This window comes from Chaetodon trifascialis, chromosome 15 (assembly GCF_039877785.1).
Source record: "Chaetodon trifascialis isolate fChaTrf1 chromosome 15, fChaTrf1.hap1, whole genome shotgun sequence".
NCBI classification, from domain to species: Eukaryota; Metazoa; Chordata; class Actinopteri; order Chaetodontiformes; family Chaetodontidae; genus Chaetodon; species Chaetodon trifascialis.
The window spans coordinates 15,111,618-15,135,018 of NC_092070.1; the positions used below are offsets into that span (position 1 = coordinate 15,111,618).

A 23,401-nucleotide genomic window follows, 5' to 3' on the forward strand; every position below is an offset into this window, starting at 1 on the left:
ACGGAAGTCCATTTGTGAAATCTGTTCACCTGCATACCAAGGTTTCTCAGAGTTCACTGGGTCCAACCACAGAGACATAAGTTGTCTGGACACACCAACAAGAACTGAGTGCAAGTACTCGGGTACAAATCCAAAAACAATGTCAAACGAGGGAAGTCTGGAAAGCAAGGACAGTCCTTTCACTCCTTTTTTTGGGCTGCCAGAGTGTTCAGCCTGTGTTGCGTTCTCCTGAAACATTTCGTTTGACCTTGCTTCTTGTTTGTCTTCATCATATGGGTAGGACCTCATGGATCCACTGCCTTTTTTGACCATCATGCCAGGGTGTAAACACCAGTCACACCCATATTCTCCATTGAATTGCTTGCAATTACGAAGGAGTGGCCTCGCCACGGCATCGGAGGAGCAAACCAAGGAGAAGACTTTTGAGGAGTGAACTGTGCCATTGCTGTCCCTCCACTGAAAGGGATTTTGGGCTAAATCATGGCATTCATCTGTGAAAGGCTTTAGAAATATGTTCATCTTAGGTTGCTCTTTGCCAAACCAAAGTCCTGCTACTATTACATTTTCCTTTCTTTGTGTGTAAGGAAGTTCATTTATAGTAAACTGAAGGAGCCAAATTGAGTTTATGGCTGAGTTATAAATTGGTACACCATCACAATTCCATGACAGTGTAAGGTCATCAGCTGCCAGTGTTCCTTGTTTAAGCAGATTCTGGTACATCTTCCCATCCATCACATCTTTAATGTCATTCCCATGGTTGACTGTTTTAGGTAACAACTGGGTGCCGTGAGTCTTAAGGACGTCTTTAAGAAGGTCTTTCAATGATGAAGACAAAAAGAAGTATCCACACTCGAGTGCATTTTTTATGTTGAATATGGTACCACAATGCAGACAAGCATCACCAGGACTTTCTCCAATAAAGTTTTCACAAACGTGACAGTAAAACATGGTAGACAAGGTAGGAATCTTATCGAAGGGACACTTAGATGCATCAACCAGGTTAGGACTGAGGAAATTCAGTAGAGTCATTAAGTCACCCATAGCTGCAGTTACATGGTGACGCAGAATGAAGAGCATCACAGCCAATAGGCCTGTACTCAAGTTACTGCTGGATGATGGTTCCTCACTCTGCAAAGACACAACAAATGTTTTCATATGCATTACACAATGATTTGAAGAAAAGTGTGCGTCTTAAGAAACAGCCCCATTCACACGAGATTAACATTACAGGGGGGAGATTGGGAATTGAATATTCCTCAGTACCTGAACTCATCATTGCAGATGGCATTTTATTTATCAGGGGATTCGAGCGAATTACAGGCTTAATAGACATTCAGCTGGACAAAGCTAATAGCTCCCACATAGAGGCACGGGAGAGGTAAAGCAGAGGAAGGAAAAAATATCAACCTATGCGCTCCAGATGGGATTAAAATTACTGACCAGTGCAGCTAATGTTAAAATACCACCCACCCACCCACCTCCCCTCGAGAAGTAAATCCAATCGGAATAGGACTACACAGTGTAACTTTTTACCATTGGATCATCACCAACGTCAGATGTTGAAGTTGACTCAGGAGGCCATGGAAAAATACTGGAGTCCTGTGCATACAGTGAGAACAGCTAATTAGAACCTGTAGCCTCCTTTTGAAAGAGCATCACTGAAGTGTGAGCCCATCCAGTGTGCTTGTGTGATCACAGCACTGACCATTTCTGGGCCGTCCTCTTGGTTTGAGTTTGTGTTTGTTTCAGTGTCCATCATCATTTCAGGGGCATCAGTGTGTCTTTTCAGGGCCTGCAGTGGGGACACATGCTTAAATTCAAGACGTATTTGACAAGCAAAAAACTGAAACAAGTGTGATCTACTGCTTTAATACGTTTTACACTCCAATTCTGAGTTTGACATCAAATCATTCATTATCAGTTTTGTCAATTTTACCCCTCATCTCTTCTGTATGTGATCATAGCTTTTTTTATGTATTTGTCTTTTTGTGTGTAACTTGCTCAAAGATAATTGTTGAATAGTTATATCTAGTTGTTTCTAGTGTAGCACATGACCTGTAAGTATTCTCTGAGTCTCTTCCTGAATTTTGCTCTTGGTCCAATTTTAGGAATCAAGTCATTTAAGTGTCCTGACTCCTCAAGACTTAGGAAAGTTTCCTTGTCAATGCTTTCATCTGGAAAAAAAAAAGAAAAAACAAAACACTGAAATGAAACTTGTTCTGGTTTTCTATGAATAATCACACACAGACAACATCAAAGATATCGTATTATGGTGCTACAGTTGTTTGTCAAAGCTGAACTCATGTCAATACACAGTATGGGCCCATAAGTAAAACTGTTCTAGTATCTTACCTTCAAATCTCTGAATCAACTCACTGAGATTCCATTCATTTAGTTTATCCTGGACAAAATCACATGTCTCCATGGAATTCAACTGCAGATGTGGGAAATAGACAATTATTTTCTTAAACCAATTTTAGTGTATTATTGATATTTAATAAATCATAATTATTTTTCTTAAATCAATTTTAGTGTATTATTGATATTTAATAAAAAATTATTAGGATGTATATACAGTATAATATATGTGAAATAAACAATAAACACAGCTGAGCTTTCTTTGCTTGCTTGTACAAATGGAAAGGGTTTTTGATCCCATAACTACAGGTTATTATATGTTATACTGCATTTCTATGTATGATGACTTTATCTAAGACCTAAGCTGCTGTGACCATGGAAAAAATGACAGTATTAGTAGAGAACATTACCTGTAGGTATTTTTTGAGTCTCTTTCTGAATTTTGCTCTTGGTCCAATTTTAGGAATGAAGTTACTGATGTTGCCCAAATCTCCAAGACTTAGAAAAGTCTCCTTGTCAATGCCTTTATCCAAAATGGAAAAAGAAAAAAAAGACACTAATTAACCTTGATGATAACAAACTGGACCTTGTTTCCATAAAGAAAAAGTCTTTCATTGTTAGTACACTGTGATGAGTCAACGTGACATTGTGTTAGACTGAACATAAATTTTATATTTCAGTGTATGAAGCTGCAGAGATCAGTCGATGAACCCCATGAGACTTGGCTACAGCCCAATCATACCTCATCTCCATCTATGACCACAGTTACAAAGTAACCATCAATCATCTACATGTGCCTAGTACTTTACATCTTATTGTAGATCAACTGTGCACTGAACAAAGACAAAAACTCTGGACGCTGAAGATATGAGTATAAAGCTGTTACATATTCACAAGTTACCTACATATACAAAAAAGGATGATGTCGTTATGATGCAATTTCAGTGTCATTATTTGCAGACTTAACATTGACTTAACTGAAGTTGAAGACTAATACAGTACCTTCAAATCTCTGCATGAACTCACTGAAGCCCCATTCAGTTAATTTGTCCCGGACAAAATCTGATGTCTCCATGTTGATTCACTGTAAAAACAGCATTTTTTTTTTTTTTTTACAGCAATTAAAACTGATTTGTCAAAAGACTAAATTATTCATCTGCCTTTATATGTGCCCACCTAACTCAATTCTGTTTTCCTTATGAACACTTAAATGACTCTGTCTCTCTGTATCAGTTTCATTTGTCTATCATTCAATGGAATCTTTCCATTTGACAGAACTGTGATTAAAAACAAGTCTGACTTGTTACTCAGAAGAACCACGCCTATACTGGAAACACAGAGAGACTTCTCTTTGGCACTACAAAGACTACAAAGACCATAAACCTTCAGATTGTGTTTCTGTGTACTTGTTGCCTTGAATAAGAAAGATGACCCAATTGAATTTTAATAACTAGCTCTGTTGTTATAAAACAAAAATCACCAACCATCATTTCTGATTGGTGCAGTAGAATATTTAACATAATGTATCAATGGCAACAATATAGTATTTGCTCAGTTAGATGTACTTACGTTTTTTTCCCCCACACTTTTGATGTCGAGTGAATCCACTGCTCTGGATATTTTTCATAGCTCTTTTATAGCTGTCCCCTCCCTGTGCTGACAGAGATCACATGGCTTGATGAGCCCAACTTGCATGCCATGCAAACCATTCGTCCTGAAGAGGAAGCAGACCTGATGGCATATGAGGTCAGCCACAGTGAAAAAACAGAAAGTAAAAAGAGTAGTTATAGGACTGAAAATCAGTATTAAAAAAATCCTTATGATTCCTATATTTATGGCCTATCTGTGTGTCTGCATGCTTTGCTAAACTGAATACCTGATAATTCCATTTACATCAGTCCTGTACCTAAGGACAAATGTGAAATACTTGTCTTTTCTTTGAGTATTTCCGTTTTTGGACACTTGATACTTTACTTTATATTTCCAGTATACTACATTTCAGAGGAAATTATTGTACTTTGCTTCACTACATTTGTTTGATTGATATACCTGCTCCTTAATAAGATTTCACATTTAAACAAGCCTTTGATAATCCTATTAAATAATTATTAATATTAAAGGTTAAACCAGTTGTTCACAACCTTTTTGGATTGAGACCTTTAAAAAATGTGTCTGAGTCGTTTGCAGTTCCACGAAATAAACACTTTTCAACACATATGGAACAAAAATGAAAAGTGAAAAATAATTTATGAAAGGCAGCTTGACTTTAACTGCAAGAGTTACTCCATGGAAATTCCTTTAGAAATCAGCAACTGCTTTTAAACTCAACACAATGAACTAAATGACTGTCGCTGAAGAAAATTTGCAAAAAGAATGATGATGGAAAAAATTACATGAAGGAAAAGATTGGAGAAGATTGAAAAGAATGAGAAATTGTCTTTGAAAAACACATCATGGAAGAAGTATCAAAATGAAATCATTTTTAATGCCTGTTGTATTTTTCACCTGAACTTTTTTCAGTGCCAGCATTAATTGAGCCTTTAATTCACACAGATTATATACTGAACATCTTGTCCACATCTGGATAGATTCTCTTTCTGCTGCTTTTTGTCATCAGTATATTCCCCTTGACAGCACTAATTGTGATATGCATTGTTGCTTGCCACCCAAAACCTCATTTATGCATATTAACTGTTATGGCGTTAACACTGTCATTCACAAGTATTGTTGTCTTTATTCCTCATGTGCGAGAAAAAAAGACCTCCACACAGTCCTGATGCTGTTCATTTCCAAACTTTGTGACATACAGGCAACGATGTTTGTTCTGTTGTCCTGATAATGATCGCTCTTTATGTCCAAACAGCTTCAGTCGAGATGTGGTGTTATTCATTTATGATTAATGGTAATGACAGGTGCAGTTGTATTCTGTTTGTTCATGTTATTTAAGTTCCTCTTGCAGACATGAATAAGGGCCAAATGTATGGACACGTATCAGTAGGACCGGTTTTATTACTGCTTGTTGGTGCAGAGGTTTATCATCACGCATATCAGTTCCTTTATTATTGTGCAAGAAACAAATTAATAAAATTTAAGTCAACACATAAGATAGAATAAAACCCAAAGAAAAGTAGGATCACAGGGGAAAAAAAAAACTTTAATATTAGTTGCATGACATCACTCAACCAGTAAAACAGTTGATGTAAAACACCCTGTGTTATTGCAACAGGCTGGCCTCTGCCTTCAGGGTTAATTCAGGATCAACAGAGAGTTTTCGTTTTTGCTGGGTTTGTCTGTTTTGGGTGTGAGCAAGTTATAAGTGATGTTTACACACCACAGGAACAATGCCAACAAACAAGCTTCCCTGGAAAAAAAAGAGAACAACTGTAAAATTTTGTGAGTAATTCCATATGAGGTCAAATCATAAGAATACCATCAACTTTTTACAATAAGTATTGATTTCTTCATTGAAAAATTCAAATCAGTGGTGATAAAAAAAGAAAACTCAACCTTTCTTGCAGATAGATAATGATCTGATCCATCGATGAAGTTGTCTTCTCAGGCTGCTGCTTTGTGCCAACAAAACAAAAACTCTTATAGCAAGTGGTCAGAGTCATCTTGTAAACCTCCTGGCCCACATGGAAATAGAGCCCTTTTCTCCAGGTGTATTCTCCATCTTTCTTTCACTGATCATGGAGAGATGTTTAATCTAATAAATAATCATGAAGTGAAACTACCAATACAATGTAAAAATACTCCATCACAAGTAAAGTCCTGCATTTAAAATCCAACTCAAGTCGAAACATGTACCTCAATGCATCAGAAGTAACTGAATCAAAACTGAAATTTGCTCCAAAGATAAACTGCTCCTGTGACTGATACAACACAACCCTGATCCAAAAAAAGTTGGGACATTTTGCTGATAATACTTTTACACTTTTGCTTAAATAGGATTGTGAATGCAGCTTTAACTTCTAGAGTATTTTTGAATATTTAATATATTTAATATAAATATTATATTTAATATTTTTTAATAATAAGTTAAGTGAGTAATTCTTCCATCACCATCTTTTAAAGACTGCGAGGTGTGTTTGTTGCGACATGACATCAGATTATGCAACATACTTAGATTTGAACTGATTCTGCTTAACGTGCTTCCTGGGCAGAGAGGTGGAGACAATATAAAAGATCAAGTTTGATCAAGTTAGATCAAACGCCACATGTTTGGGCATTGAAGAGGAACTAAACGTAAGTACACTTGAATCAGTGCGTTAAATTGACAACTGATCATATTACAGAGACACTAAGTTAAACAGTAAGATCATGGAGAAAGTTACTGTACTATGTATTTTTTATTTCACACTGTTTGGGATTTATAACTCGGTCATGCTGTATGACATAGATGTATTATTTATTCAGTGTATATTTATATATTCCAACTTTTTATATATCTCTAAAGAGCACTTCTGCCAGCTAATTATGATTCTTCATTTGTACATGTTTTTTTAATCCACAAAGTACCTCTTTCTCTTTCTTTCGTTCTGACGAAAGAGAAAGTGTTTGGGTGGGACGAAGTGCAAATACAAGGAGGACATAGTTTAACATGCTATTGCTATCAGTTCAAGAACATTTTTAACTAACTCACAGACTTTAGTTTTACTTAATATCAAACAGTTATTATGGATCCACATTAGCATAAATGTTCAAACCAACTATGTTATTTGTGCTGTGCTTGTAGTGAGTCATAATTATTCCATGGAGTTGGGGGGCCTGGGTGCCAGCGCCCCCTGTGGTCATAGTCTGTGACGAATCCTCTCAGTGTGGACTGCCCCAAAGGTGGCGTTTTTGTCAACCATCAGTGCCTTACCATGTCCCACTACTGTCTTGTTACTGTCAGTGGTGAGAATGTGTGTGTGTGTGTGTGTGTGTGTGTGTGGGTGTGGGTGTGTCTGTGTGTGTGTGTGTGTCTGTGTGTGTGTGTATTTGATATCTTAATATTTCAAATATAATATTTCATTGTGTATCAGGTGAAAATAAAGTGATTCCAGTGCTGCATTTGTGACCCACTGTCATAAAGTCAAGGTCTACAGCGGGCATCAATATAATACATTGATGAGAAAGATGGTGTTCGTTTGCTCTGCTTCCATTGACTTTCTGTAATCCATGAGAACTGTCTTAAATGTCAAATGATTAAAGGGCAATCATAATTTGTTTCTCTTCCAGTTGCTGTATTTGGTCATGGATGATTTTGTTCGGAACAAATTAACTGAATGGGGTCTCACCGAGTTCATACAAAAATTTAAAGGTAAAGTATGACCATGCTTCTCTGTTGGTATAGATATTATACAATATTGATATGACCTAGCAATAATGAAATATGAATATCTACTAATCCAGATATAAAAAAAAAATGCTGCCACATATTTCTGTAGTAGAGTGCTGACATATCCATGATGGGAGGGATCAGTGCTGATAAATTCTGCCAATTGCTGTCTGTGTTCAAAAAGTACAAGAGCACTCACAACTGAAGTCTTGTACATTTTCACAGTTAGAAGGAACGCTTCATTCATTTGAGAGTAACTGGTGTTCATTAGCATCTGAGAACACTGAGAATTGAGGTGAGACGCTCACTGAGCATTAGCTTTGAGATGAGGATCTCAGCACAAGCAGCACTGAACTCAAGACTGAAAAGTAACCAAGAGATGAAATACAGTCAAATCAATATGCACTCAGCTCATAAAGTTATCAGCTGTGTGAGGCTGTCATGCTCTTAAAAAAGTCAAATAAGCAGCGGAGCCCACACCTCTTTCACTCCTTATCAGATAAATTCCTGCGGCAATTTGAAATTAATTCTCATTTTTGCATGACCAAGATTCACCTGAATATTTTTAAATAACAGATGAAGGCATTGACGAGGAAGGTTTTCTCTGCCTTGATGATGATCACATTGCTGAGTTGATGCCAAGAGTGGGACCAAGGGCAAAATTCCAGAAGAGACTCAAGAAATTAAAGGTAATGTTTTGCATGGTGATGATACTTTAAACAAATATTGTATTTGGTCTAAAAAAAACTGGCTTATTTACACACACACACTTTCATAATTTGCAGGAGCATCAGGTTTTAATATAATATTGTGTTTTCTTTGGTCACCAGGAAGGGCAAAACATGACAAATCAGGAAACAGTTACTTTATCTCCTCAAGTAAGCTGAATAAAGCTTCAGAAAAATAGATAATATTTAAGGCATTTGTTACAGTCGTATTATATTTTCAATATCTGCTCAAAAGTTCACATGATCTCACGCTTAAGACTATTTTATCTGCAGTATCAGCAGGAGCATGGAGAAGCATCTGGCTCTGCTCAGGTAAGGATGACACTGAATTTCTCAGGCATGTAATCAGTGAACATTCCTCTATTCTTCATGCAGACACACTTGAGGCACTGAAGTGTCCTGAGACAAAGTCATCTTTGACTGAAGAAGTGTCTCATTGGTTCACAGTGTTGTTGCTGGATGCTGCTGTGATCACTTATTAGCCCTTTAATTTGCTCCAGTCCTCAGAGGTTTGAAAGTCTCATCCCAGATTGCATGAAAACACAAATTCAAATATCATGTGAACTGTAAAGATGTTTGTTCAGGCCTTTATTCATTAAATGCATACAAGAAGTGCACTATGCATCAACCCGAGCATGAAACCTTTCCTTGTTATTCTGGAGTTGTTATGTCTGATTCTCCACTCTCAGTCATCTGTTTTGGACACAAGTAACTTTATCTCGGCCTCCCGGTCTTTAACGTTCATCTGCACATTGTTAATTGTATCTTCCACTGACTGTCCTTTTTTTTTTCCAGACTTCAGCTTGTCTTTTGCTCAAAACTCAAGATTAGTTTAGTGCAACTTTTTGAAGGGTCTCAGGGTGGTTAAGTACAAATAATGAGATTTTTAATGATGGAGAAGAAGCGATCACTCGGGTTTCCAATCCAGATGTTCTCTGAATATCATTTCTTCATCAAATACATTTTCATAAAAATTAAATAATCATGTTCATCCTCAGGCTTCACCATCCACCAGTAACACAAGTGGTAAAGGTGAGATACAGAGTATCTTATTGATTATATGCAGTGTTCATTGATGTGTTCCAAGCACTAATATTTTGGTTTAATTAACTATATTGTGAACAATTTTTCACAGTTTGAGAGAAACTAAAACCTTTCTTTTTGGCTCTTTTTCAATTTATAAAAAAAAAAAAAAAATCCAACAAGGGAAGAGAAAGTTGGATCTACAGGGTGAGTCCAGCAGATGGCAATCATCAACCACAAAACAACGACGTGGCACTACACTGGGGTCATACACTGGTATTTATATTACTTTCTAAACCATTTTAACCTAATATGGCGTTAAAACTTTTATTTAATGACATGTTGACTTGTATAGGAAATGTCTGTTTCTTCATCTTGGCCATAGAAAATATTTATTTATTGGCTGGCTGGGGGGCAGCACGGTGGCCTGGCGCAGCAGGTAGTGCGCGTGCCTCACAGCAAGAAGGTCGCCGGTCCGGAAGTTTGCATGTTCTTCCCGTGCATGTGTGGGTTCTCTCCGGGTACTCTGGCTTCCTCCCAAAAACATGCTCATTAGGTTAATTGGTGACTCTAAATTGCCCCTAGGTGTGAGTGTGAGTGGTTGTTTGTGTATATATGTTGCCCTGCGATCGGCTGGCGACCGGTCCAGGGTGCACCCCGCCTCCCCCCCGTTGACAGCCAAGATAGGCTCCAGCCCCCCGCGACCCCGAAAGGGATAAGCGGCATAGAAAATGGATGGATGGCCGGCTGGCTGGGGTCTGTAAACTGTCAACAGCATGCATGTTATGTATGTCACCAATGTGTATGTAAGCTGCAGGGATCCATAGCAACAACATGTATACCTCTGGCACTAAGCCTCGTTTCCACTGCATGGTATGGCTCGGCTCAGCTGGACTGGACTGGACTGGACTCGCTGATGATAGTACCCCCTTCATGTTGGGGGGATTCTTGCCTGACTGTCAAACAAACAAATAAAAGGTTCCCAGTGAGCCGAGCCAAGCCAAGCCGTACCACACATTGGAAGTGAGGCATCAGTAAAAAGTGTAACCATGGCCTTTAACTAGATGATAGTTTAAACCCAGACTACCTTTGCTAAGCTTCAGGGCATTCAATCGTCAATCAGTTTGTCTTGGAAGACGTTTCGCCTCTCATCCGAGCAGGCTTCATCAGTTCATGTGCATCAGACTAGATAGGACAGCTCTATCCATCCATCCATTTTCTATGCCGCTTATCCCTTTCAGGGTTGCAGGGGGGCTGGAGCCAATCTCGGCTGCCAGGGTACACCTTGGACCGGTCGCCAGCCAATCGCAGGGCACATACACACACCATTCACACTCACACTCATACCTCACCAATCAACCTAATGAGCATGTTTTGGTCTGTGGGAGGAAGCCGGAGTACCCGGGGAGAATCCACACACGCACGGGAAGAACATGCAATCTTCACACAGAAAGGCCCGACCTGGGAATCGAACCTGCAACCTTCTTGCTGTGAGGCACGCGCACTACCTGCTGCGCCAGGACAGGATCGTTTGCCTCACAATAGTGATACCGTCCTTGGTTTTGGGGTTGGCCTGACTTAGAGGATAAATACTTGAATCTAACACCATTTCATTAGACTAGAGCTGTCCTATCTACTCTGATGTGCATGAACTGATGAAGCCTGCTCGGATGAGAGGTGAATCGTCTTCCAAGACAAACTGACAAAGTCCAGTTGTGAACGATTGAATGCCCTGAAGCTTACAATGACCTGGATGAATGAGAATATTCACAGGCATACCTTTGGTCAGTGGCCATAATGTAAGCCTGAAGATGCACTCTGAGGCATCCTTCATTAACGTGGCAGATAAGTTCCTCTCATGCTGCACATTATTTTTCTCCTTTGTTGTGTAAGAAGACACCTGATTGCGCATCACTACTGAGTGAATAATCTGGTTTATGGTTTCTGCTCATCAGGTTTTTACTTTTACTCTTGACAGAAGGAACCATCCTGCCTGATGTGAAAACCATCATGAGTGATGTTCAAAGGGAACTACCTAAACAAGACAACAAGCTCAAGAAGTTCCTGAAGTAAGTGTTAAGTTTTCTATATTCCATAATCGTTGTTGTTGTTGACGTGGTTCCACTCCTGACCAGAGGCCAGACTCACTAAGAGATTTTAGACTGCTCTGTAGTGTTGAGTCAGTCTTAATTTTCGTCAAAGATGAGATTTTGTGTCTCACTCCACCCTCAGCATTTTTTTTTTCATTCCTACACATGACAACAATACAATGAGGTACATGGGTGGGTATGATGTATCAGGGCTGAGAGGTGAAGTAAAGTGAAGTAAATTTCATTTATCATAAATTTCATTCTTTAGCATCTTCTGAAATACATTTAGAATAAAGACTAAAAAAGCAGCTTTACTGCAGATCAGGAGTGAGGACTTGTGAAATGATGTAAAATGAAGGTCTTGCTTATAGTTGCTTTCATCAACGAAAATTATGACTAAATATCGTCGTCAACAAACCTTTATCACATGACGAAAATGAGACAAGACGCAACTAGAGTTGCCACCTTTCAGAAAAGAAAATAAGGGACGCCCACCACAGCTCCTTGGGGCCATGACCACCACAGCCAGACTCCTGTGGGGTGGGTCACCCGCAGCAGTGGTATGTTTTATTTTGTGCCACTGTTTTTAGTAAAGGGCTGATCAAGACAGCAATTAGTCATACTTAAAGCTTGAAATGCTTTATTACCAGTGAACACATTCTTTATTGTGCAACATTGTTGCATATAAAGTGCTGTTAATTAGGCTACATAAAGCCATAATTACATGCATCCCTATTCAACATACAACGAGGAAAATTTATAACAAAGTGCCATATGCACACAACTTAGTTATTGCACAATCAATTAACCTAGTTAATGAGATAGATCAGATGTCATCCAAACAGTTAAACCACACTAATAAAAGAATTTATGTAATGATCACTGAACACTGAATTCCTCAAAAATATAAACATTTTGACATAGATTACACAGAAAGCTCTACAAACATTTTTAGTCTAGGAAATGTATATATATTTTAAAAATAAACATTTTCTCTCAACAATATTTATTTATTAACTGTTAATCCATTAGTGTGATTTGTTCTTTAAATGGCCATTTATATTGGCTGATACTGCTGCATATGAAATAAATGATCATTCATCCGACTTTAAAAACTAAACATCCTAAACAATCAATCAAACCACAATAGTCTAATAGTAATCATCTCCACTGATGCTGTGCAGCCAATGCATTCATTTCTACGGAGGAAGGTGTATGCCCAGCTACTATAATCATCATAACTCCCTGAATTTTTACCCGATTTTCACACGGTTTGGTTTGTTACAAACGGCAGAGATGCAGTTATGATCTCTCTCTCTCTCTCTCTCTCTCTCTCTCTCTCTCTCTCTCTCTCACACACACACACACACACACACACACACACACACACACACACACACACACACACACACACACACACACACACACACACAAAAAAAAAATCCTGACCATTCTGTACACACCAATAACACAAGAATTTCTTCATTTTTGTTGAAGAAAATTTAAAATGAATCAACAACGCAAATAAACTGACATAAGACACAATTACAAAATAAGACACGGACACAAAACACAAATAAACACTTAACTCGCCCGTTGACGAAACGAGACGAAATGCTCTAACGTTATTTCGTCGCGTTTCGTCGCGTAGCTGCGGTAGGTTAGCGTTAATGACAGACAGCTGACACAGAGAACGGGACCGATGGCCGGCCAGCCAGCTTTGGTTGGTAAAATAAATATGTTGTAAACTCAAATCAGAGCGTCTTCGTGTCTAGAATGGATGTATTCTTGAGTCTATAAGGTAACAATATAATAATAAGACAACCTTGTTTGAATTGTGAAATTGGTTTGACTAAGAGAGAAATTTTGGTTTCCAATTTTGAAACCAAAATTTAAAAATCGAGTAGTCTACTAGATTCTATATTGACTGGGTTAAATAGAATTGCATTACTAAAAAGGGACTAAAATTTTCATTGAGTAAAACTAGACTAAAATGTTTCGTTTGACTAAAACTGGACCAAAATAGTCACGGATAATTCTGACTAAAATAGGATTAAAATGCTCAGACTTTTAGTCGACTGAAACTTGACTAAAAAGAGAATGAACGTGACTAAAACTAATAAAAACTAAAATGACAGCTTGACACAAAGACTAGACTAAGACCAAAATTAAAACAGGCCGCCAAAAACAACACTAGTTTTCCTCAATGTTTTTTTTTATCAGCCTTCATACTGAAAGTGACACAGGGGTATTCTCTGGTGAAAGAAACCATATCAAAGAGTTTGGGTCAATACATTGACTGAAACTGTACACAAAACCAAATGTGAACTTAATAAATATTCTGACACAGTCAGATGTTCCTTGGTGTTTTACTGCCCTTATGGCACAGAGTTGCCCAAAGGCAACACAATAATTACTTGGTGGGGAGAGCAAATTTTAATTATTGATACATTATCAGCCGATAAGATTGGCTGATAAGGTTTAATGCATGTTATGGATGGAAGAGAGCAAAGCTGATGAATGATAATACATTAGGATGAGGGTCGAGGGATGAGGGGAAGGCAGGGTGTAGGAAAGGAGGGAAGAAGGGATGAGGGTAGAGGTGGATGAAGGCATGAGGGGTAAGTGATGGAGGGAATGAAGGGATGAGGGGAGAGAGGGATGAAGGAGTGAATGATAGAATGATGGAGGGATGAGGGTAGAGAGATGATGGATTGGGGGGTGGATGGATGGATGGAGTTGAGGCTCAGGGTGGCGCAGCCACCCTGTTCATATGTTCTCAGATTTCAGTCAAAGTCCCCAGTTCCTGTATTCAAGCAAGAGACAAGGAGAGATAAAGAAAAATGGGGTTTGGGGGGAGGGGTGCAAAGACAGAGTCAAAGGGGACATGAATGAATGGGGTGATATTAAATACTTGTGCAGAAGTGGGATGTGTGTGGGGCGCGGTCTTTGTTCCTGAACCCACTTATCAAACTAAATTCACCATGTTCACCAGCTGTACTGCTAACAGCTGCTAATCAAGAGATAATTCTGTGTGGCATCATTACAAGCTCATCAATGAGCCCTTTCACATACAAATAGTTATTAGAACCATTGCTAATGTAAAAATATTGATAAAATCTTCTTTAAATGTGCTTAAGTAGTCTGTTTGTAGACTCCTTTTCCTGATTTTGACACCTCCTTTCAGTGTTTGTATATTTCCAAAATCGATCATTTAACCCCTATTTAAACTCTTTTACAACAGGGACAAAATCGATGATTTGGAGACAAACAAGAGGGAGCTGGTTGGTGTCTTTGGTAAAACTGGGGCTGGAAAAAGCTCGTTGATAAATGCCATCATTGGAGAGGAGAATCTTCTGCCCTCTGGAGACATCAGAGCATGTACCTCAGTCATAATCAAAGTGGAGGCTAACATGCACAGCCCGAAGTATGAGGCAGAAATTGAGTTCATTACAAAAGAGGTAACGAGCTGAAGCTATTTGAAAACTCAAGATATCGCTGCAGTATTACACTTGCTGGATACATTATGTGCAGTTTAATGATACCAAGTTAAACAAAATTATTATTTTATTTTCCAGGACTGGCGAGAGGAGTTGTGGTCCTCGATTAATTTCTTCATCGATAATGCAGATCTAGAAAATGATCAGGAAGATGATCAGGAAAATGAGCAGGAAGATGAGCAGGAAGGTGACAGCAATTTTGATCCAACTGAAAGGCTTTCAGCTGTGTATGGAGAAGAATGGAAAGACAAATCTCCTGAAAACCTCATGGACAGCAAATATTTCAAAGAAGTTCCTGAATTTCTTCCTTCCAAGAAGAAGACTTTGACATGTGAATCAGTAAGTAAGAGGAAAATGGAAAATCTATCTATCTATCTATCTATCTATCTATCTATCTATCTATCTATCTATCTATCTATCTATCTATCTATCTATCTATCTATCTATCTATCTATCTATCTATCTATCTATCTATCTATCTATCTGTCTGTCTGTCTGTCTGTCTGTAGAGAGAGGTGGGGGTTGATTCTCATGTTGTCAGTAGGCATAACTGTTAACTTTGCTAACCATTAACTATTATCTGTAACTACTGACGAGGAGTCATTCACTCAAGCAGGACGTGCCAGTAAAACAAGAAGACGGCTGAATGTGTGAGGGATGGAGCACCTGCCAAAAAGGCTTAAAAGTATCTCATCAAAGAGGAGAAGCTTTAGCCGTACTTAATGAAGAGCAATGTTCTTATATAATGTTGTTATATTATACTGTCTTTCCCATCTGTTTTTGTAATCGCCCTCTCCTACTAATTGTCCCACATGCTGGACGTATCTGTCAAAATCACAACTGAAGCATAAGTAAGTAAGTAAATAAATAAATAAAGTGCTGAATTTATAAGCCCTTTTATGTTTACATGTATAGAACGCAGCCTTCACAGCATTTCCCTTTCAACCAGGTATCTGATTCAGACCACCTAACTGCAGTCACTTCATGTTGAAACTAGTTAACCCAGTCCTTGTTGCTCTGATATCTTAAAGCAAGTCCCTTATTTTCAGATCACAATTTTGACAGGTATGCGTTAAGGGTGACATGACCATGAACTGTGGTGTATTGAAACGGAAGTTCCAAGCCACAAAGGACCAAAAATCAACATTTCAGCTTGGTTCAGTTATGTTATGGTATTTAGTTATGGTAGTTATGGTAAAACACATCAGCATGACTTATAAGAGAATACGTGCTTAGAGGCTATTGTGAGACAGTAAGGCCATATGAGATTACCAGGGTTAAATTCACAGCATATGAGTCATAGGAAAGTCCCTGAAAGCCCCTGATAAGAGTGCTGATAAGAATGCTCTATGAGCCTAGTGCCCATGATTCCAATGTGTTTTCTTCAGCTTAACACTTCAGCAAAATCAACTATTGGTTACAGCTTTTTCTCAAGTCATCACATATCTGCTAGAAAAAAATGTACTACAGAACACTGACTTGACTTGAATGTCCATATCAGTAAAATCACCTCTACCTTGATTTTATTTTGATGTTTGTTGCAGGCTGAAGAGCTATCTGCAGAACTGGCCAAATACACAAGAAGTGACTCAAAAGACAGTGATAGTGAAGAAGTAAAGAGGTGGTATTGGCCGCTGGTGAAGTGTGTGACTGTCAGGGTGCCTCGTAATGATCTTCTCCAACATGTCACACTTTTGGATCTTCCTGGAAATGGGGACCAGAACAAGAGCAGAGATAAAATGTGGAAAGAGGTCATTCATTCATATTCACTGCTGTTTATTCTGCTTTACTGTGCCATCTGGAAACTGTTACATCATGTTATTACAAAGCACTGATAATTAATTTATGATTACCTCATTGTTATACCCCTTCAGTTTGTTGGACGTTGTTCTACCGTGTGGGTTGTAACTGACATCAATCGAATGGCAGAAGAGAAAGAACCCTGGTACATCTTGGAGAGTGCCAGCAGCCTCATGGGAAATGGTGGCGAGTGTCAGCAAATCCACTTTATCTGCACCAAGTGTGAGCGTCTTCGAGATTCACATGATCAGTGAGTGATTTAAGATGCCAGAATAGACACGACACAACATGAGTGAACACAAACACACAAATACTATTAGAGATGTAATTCATAGTTCAGTATAGACCTCAGTTTTGGGATCACACACAAAGAGAAAATGAAACATTAGAAAATAAGATCCATCCATCCATTATCTATAATGGCCTATCCCTTTCGGGGTTGCGGGGGGCTGGAGCCTATCCCAGCTACAATGGGCGAGAGGCGGGGTACACCCTGAACCGGTCGCCAGCCGATTGCAGGGCCACATGAAAGGACAAACAACCATTCACACTCACACTCACACCTACGGACAATTTAGAGTCATCAATTAACCTAATGAGCATGTTTTTGGTCTGTGGGAGGAAGCCGGAGTACCCGGAGAGAACCCACGCATGCACGGGAAGAACATGCAAACTTCACACAGAAAGGCCCCGCCTGACCCGGGGATCGAACCGGCAACCTTCTTGCTGTGAGGCACGCGCACTACCTGCTGCGCCACCGTGCAGCCCTAGAAAATAAGATTTCTGTCATTTACAGCAACTATTGTAAATTAGTAAATTCTTACTGTAACAGTTCACCCAAAATCAAGAATAATTATTTTCTTCTCACCTGTAGTGCTTTTTATCCATCGAGATTATTTTAGTGAGAGTTGCGAGTTCTTTAGATATCAGCTGTAGATATGAATGCCCTCTCTCAAATATGATGGAACTAGATGGCACTCGGTTGAAAGGACCAAAAATACATGTGAAAAACACAACAGCAATGTTTCTTTCTATGACCTGGTTACTCCTGATAATCCCCTAATTTATGTGCCCCAAGATTCATATAATTTCCCTGAAAGGAACTATTGTAACTTGTGCATTAATTTTTAAAGGAACAGACTCAAGGAACAAGTAAAAAAAGAATTCAGTAAAAGGCCCAAGGTTAAGGTGAGTTTTATAGATCGACAGAAAATCAAACACAAATACTGTCTACAACTGAAATGCTTCGTTAAAACTTTTTTTTGTTGTTGTTGTTCAGAAACATTTCAGTGATGACTGTTTCAAAGTGTTCACAGTGAGCTCCAAAGAGTTTCTAGAGAAAAAACGACTCACACCAAAAGAAAATGGTGGGTGAAGTCTTCATATGTCAGCTCTTTGTAAATAACACTCAAAACGTATTTTGTTTTAGTTTATGTTAAACACTTTAATTTAAATAGGAATGACCAATGTGATGATATTTATGTTCAAATATGTAAGCTGCAAACTGAACTTTTTTACAGAAATACCCAAACTTCAGGAATTTCTTCAAGGTCTCAATGACAGTCACTCAGAGACATTAAACTACGTGTCTGGAGCTCATGGGATTCTTTCTCTGATTCAAGGGGCCAGCTGCAGAGACGTGGTGAGATTAAGTCACTTCGTTCATTGATATTTACAGACACAAATAATATTTATCACAAATAAGTGAGGTTAAGCAAACTCTGCCTGAATGCTGCATTTAAAAAGAAAAAACATTTTGTAGTGTTGTCACATTTAAAGAAATGTTGGCCATCGAGGTAGATTCTCAGACTTTTTCAGACTTGAGTGACAGAATTTCATGAATAAGTAACCAATAAATTCTGTCTTCAACAAGTAGGCAGCACTATATCTCCAATGTTTTTAATGCTGAATGTGTTGTTTCATTTCAGGCTGGTAAAAAAGTAGATGTGTGCAAAGACCTTGAAGAAAACATGAGGCGTGAACTGGACAAAGTCAGAAAACCCATGGAAGAGGCTTATGAGGCCTTTGAAGAATGCCTCAGTGAGGGGGTTGAAAAATCAAAAAGCTCATGTCAAAGAGACGTAAAGTCTGTCTTATATCCTGTACGTATCTGAATTAGAAATACATCAAAACAACGATTTGGTTCTTAATCTGAATAACAACTGTTTTCACATGTTTTCTGTTCTGTTTCAGAAAAGGATGAAAGGTAGTGCTTTTCACAAGATACTGAAGTGTGTGGTTGCGAATGGCGGCACCCACAAACCAAAAAACAGGAAACAAATAAACCTCAATGCGAAGCTGGCTTCACACTTGACTGACAGCATTGATGAGGAATTCAAGAAGACCTTCCTGTAAGAAATGACTTCCTGAGAACATAAAACCCTTTGTTGACCAGTGATTAAAACTTCACAGAGTGTCTGGAATCAATAGATTCTACATTATACACTTATGCAAATTATGTAAGATCATACATACAGACAAAGGACATTATTGACATACAGTGCCGCCATTCTGAAACATGTCAACTTGTTAACATGTTTCAGGAATCAGCGTGAATGTGGACCATTCAACGGGGTCATCAGTACATTTTCACTTGGCACAAAGAGGCTGATTGAAAAGTACAAAGATGTCGAACTGCAACTGATATTTCTCCAGACAGAGGTAAAAGACGAGACTAATAGCGTCCTGTCCATGAGTGCATTATCAAGCTAAAAAGGCTTATATCTATCACCTTGAATTTATTTACAAAATGTGTTTATCTGTGTTTCTTCTTTAGGAAGAAAAAACCAAGATGATACTCAACAAAACCATCCGAGAGTATAAGAAGACAATCTACAGAGGTCTGGAGGTGAAAATTGGGAAAACCATGAAAGAATGCTATCAGAGTAAGATCATGACACACGCAGCCTGACAGCATAATAATACATGTTTACATTCATTGTGATTGTGCAGAAATGTTCTGTTTTATTGTAGATGCAGCAGGATTTAAAGGAACAGGCTCACTGGAAAAAATGAGGAGCACTATTGAGAAGCACGTACATTATTCAAAGGACACCATGTTTGAGCAGGCCAAAGATGTTATGTTGAGCCAGCTGAAATGCTTGAAGGTTTGTCATGTTTTGCAGTTTGTCATACAGCGATGACAAAGTAAAAGATGTTTGCTGCACATCTTTATCCACTGTTCTATGTCATCATTTACATGAGGGCTTTTCTCTATTCTAGTGAAACGTATCATCCTGAAAGCTGCTTTGCTACTAAAACACTGCAGGCACTGTTACAAACATGCAACATCATTATTCAGCTAAAACAGAAACATACAAAAGTTTATGTGGCTATGAACTGTTTTTCCCTGTCTGAGCAGCCCTCTGAACCTCCATTTCAGCAGTTAATCGCAGTTAATTGCAGCTTTCAGCTGATCTTGAACACAGTATTTGGCTGTATGAGTCACTCATGATGATTTTGCAGGAGTACATCCTGAAGACGCTTGAGGACACACTGCAGAAATCAATCGAGCTGTCACTCAAGACAGATGGTGACTCACTCCCAGGTAAAGGGAAGGCATCAAAATGAAAACATGATAATCACTTAAAATACTGTGATTATTGTATTGAACATGTCGACTAACTCCCAGCAGCGTAATTTATAGCGCACTCATAAACAAGGCATTTTTCTTTTTAAGATGTTTCAGTGGAGCTTGCAGAGGTGAAGAAACACTACAAGGACCTGATCGGGAGTCCAGATGAGGAAGACTAATGTGGTAAAACATTTGTTAAAATGTCTCCATAATGGCCCAATTGCATTATTTCTGCATAATGCCTGATTATAAGATGTTCTTGATAATGCTAACAGCACTTTTCATGATGCTAGGCCTGAATCTGCAGCTGGCCCAGGAGCTGCACTGCATCCATGACATGTGCACAGGCGTGTTTTAGTGACAGCAACTGATGCAAACCAAGCCTTCACACAGATAACAGAATGGATCATGTGTCAACTGTCATTACTTGTCAATGTCTCAACCTTGCTGTTCAATGCAGAGAGAGATTAGATTTGATTTGATTTTGGGGGAAAATTTTTTACCATTTATTGATTAAAAATCTGAGACTTTTAGTTTTTAATGACTTTTTTCTCAAATATATTCATGTTTTGTCTCCATGTTTTGATTTTTTTTTAAATGATTTTAGTATTGGTTGATAGGGATGGTTCAGGGATTTTATGGGTGTCTGCATTAAACATTGAGCCTTGATTACATGCTGTCGGTTGGATTTGACACAGCCTTTAGGCTTTTCAAAAAATGGCTTCAATTACTTTCTCTTTCATGTTCAAAGTCAAAACTGTTGCTTATTGAAAAAGATGCTTTCTCTGTGTGTTCAAATATTAGAAAAGAAAAAACTAGATGGAAAATAAGTCATTCAGTTATTTAGTCAACAACTGTTTTGTTTTCATTTTCACTGATTCTAAATGTAGAAATGTATTTGATATGATTTACTGGCAAATAAAATTCAATCAAGTTCATGTTTGAGTGAAAGTGTGACGTGTATTCAGCAGTGCCAGAGGCTTCAGAGTGGACCTCGGGTTCAAGACTGATGTTCTCTCCTCAGCATGCAGATTATATGGAAATCATGCTTTTCTTACCCTCCTTCAAACCCCAACCCTTCATGTCAAAATGGTGGCAGAGAGCTGAAAGTGAAAACCACTGTCAATGAAGAAAGTGCAAAAAGAACTGACATGAAGAAAAAGAATGAGTGATTATCTTCGTTTTAAAAACACATCATCATGCAAAAAAATATCAAAATGAAATCATTTTTTCACCTGAACTTTTTTCAGTGCCAGCATTAAAGTGTCAGCACTCCAACAGTAAGTCTACCTGTGACAGATGAACCAACTCAGTTGCTGAATGAATTACAAAGTACTGCAGGCTGGTCCGCTGACACAACTTATCAGCTTCTATCCAGAAATACATTTGTGCCTAAAAGTAATAAATGATGATAAAAGAATGATATGTGGTTAATTTCCATTCATGCATTCACAAAGAATGTAATTAACAAGATTAATTATTTAACTGCTTTACAGCACTAATTGTGATATGTATTGTTGGTTTGCCACCCAAAACCACATTTGACACTGTTAACTGTTATGGCATTAACTCTGTCATTCATGAGTATTGTCTTTGTTTCTCATGTTGGAGAGAAAAAGATCTCCACAGTCCTGTTGCTGTTCATTTCCAGACTTTACATACAGGCAATGATGTTTGTCCTACTGTCGTCCTGATAATGTTCGCACTTTAAGTCCAAACAGCTTCAGTTGTATTCTGTTTGTTCCTGTTATCAAAGCTTCTCTTACTGATGCAAGAAAATGGGACATGCAGACATGAATAAGGGCCAAATGTATGGACACGTATCAATAGGACCGGTTTTATTACTGCTTGTTGGTGCAGAGGTTTATCATCACTCATATCAGTTCCTTTATTACTGTGCAAGAAATAAGTTAATACAATTTAAGTCAAGACATGAGATAGAAAAAATCCTAAAGGAAAGCAGGATCACAGGGAAAAAACCTTTAATATCAGTGGCATGACATCACTCAACCACATAATGTTGCAGTAAAACACAGGCTGGCCTCTGCCTTCAGGGTTGATTCAGGATCAACAGAGAGTATTCTGTTTCAAGGGTTTGTTAGTTTTGGGTGTGAGCAAGTTATAAAAAAAAGAACAATAAAGTTTTATGATTTGTGATTTGCAACAAAATGCAGTATTTCCATATGAAAGAGGTCAAATCAGAAGAATACCATCAACTTTTTGCAGTAAGTACTGATTTCTACATTGAAAAATCCAAATCAGGATCACTGTGTGGAGCACTGCTGAAAAAAACTCAGCCTTTCTTACAGATACATCATGGTCAGCCACGTCGATGAAGTTGTCTTCTCAGGCTGCTGCTTTGTGCCAACAAAACAAAACAAGTGGTCATCTTGTAAACCTCCTGGCCCACATGGAAATAGAGCCCTTTTCTCCAGGTGAAAGACAAAGATAACTGTCAGTACTCTTCAATAGAGCTTAATAACTGATTTATTCATTTCATTTTTTCATTTTATTTATCTTTTGAATTCGGACAGTGCACATTACTCAACAAATCTGTAACCCATCTGTCTGCATACATTTGTGTGTGTGTGTGTGTGTGTGTGTGTGTGTGTGAGAGAGAGAGAGAGAGAGAGAGAGAGAGAGAGAGAGAGAGAGAGAGAGAGAGAGAGAGAGAGAGAGAGATATTTCAGTTGGTGAGGACATCGCTCATAGCCAAAGCCCATCACCAAAGGCTTGGAACTCCTTCAATAAGACCCTCTTCAGTTTCTGAAGGTGTCACTCTGAAGAGAATGAAAAAGAACACATTTAGTTTAGAGATCGCATCTTTTGCTCGAGCGGAGTTAATCCTACTGTAGTTTACTTTACTCGCACTGTACTTAAGGATGGCCTTCTTGTTTTCTTAAATTCAGAGTGTTCAAAGACACCCACAGAATCGAATGCATAACACTTACACAATACAGCCTTAATAAACAGATTTATGGTTTAAAATGGTTTTGATTTAAGAAACT

At 38.4% G+C, this 23,401-nt stretch overlaps 1 protein-coding gene and 1 long non-coding RNA gene across 2 annotated transcripts; both read left to right on the forward strand.

Annotated features, from left to right (window-relative positions):
- Positions 1–6,551: 6,551 nt before the first annotated feature.
- Positions 6,552–8,359, forward strand: LOC139343963 (uncharacterized). The gene is made up of 3 exons (XR_011603124.1): positions 6,552–6,603; positions 7,579–7,660; positions 8,255–8,359. It is a non-coding gene; the product is annotated as an uncharacterized lncRNA (long non-coding RNA).
- Positions 8,360–11,173: 2,814 nt separating this feature from the next.
- On the forward strand, positions 11,174–21,354 carry LOC139343211 (nuclear GTPase SLIP-GC-like). The gene is made up of 17 exons (XM_070980704.1): positions 11,174–11,213; positions 11,408–11,498; positions 14,764–14,980; positions 15,098–15,358; positions 16,564–16,770; positions 16,894–17,069; positions 17,953–18,007; positions 18,099–18,186; positions 18,340–18,461; positions 18,748–18,921; positions 19,013–19,170; positions 19,363–19,480; positions 19,596–19,704; positions 19,793–19,926; positions 20,285–20,366; positions 20,499–20,576; positions 20,687–21,354. The coding sequence occupies exons 1-16, from the start codon at positions 11,174–11,176 to the stop codon at positions 20,570–20,572; spliced, it is 2,106 nt and encodes a 701-aa protein (XP_070836805.1). The 3' UTR covers positions 20,573–20,576; positions 20,687–21,354.
- The last annotated feature ends 2,047 nt before the right edge of the window (positions 21,355–23,401 follow it).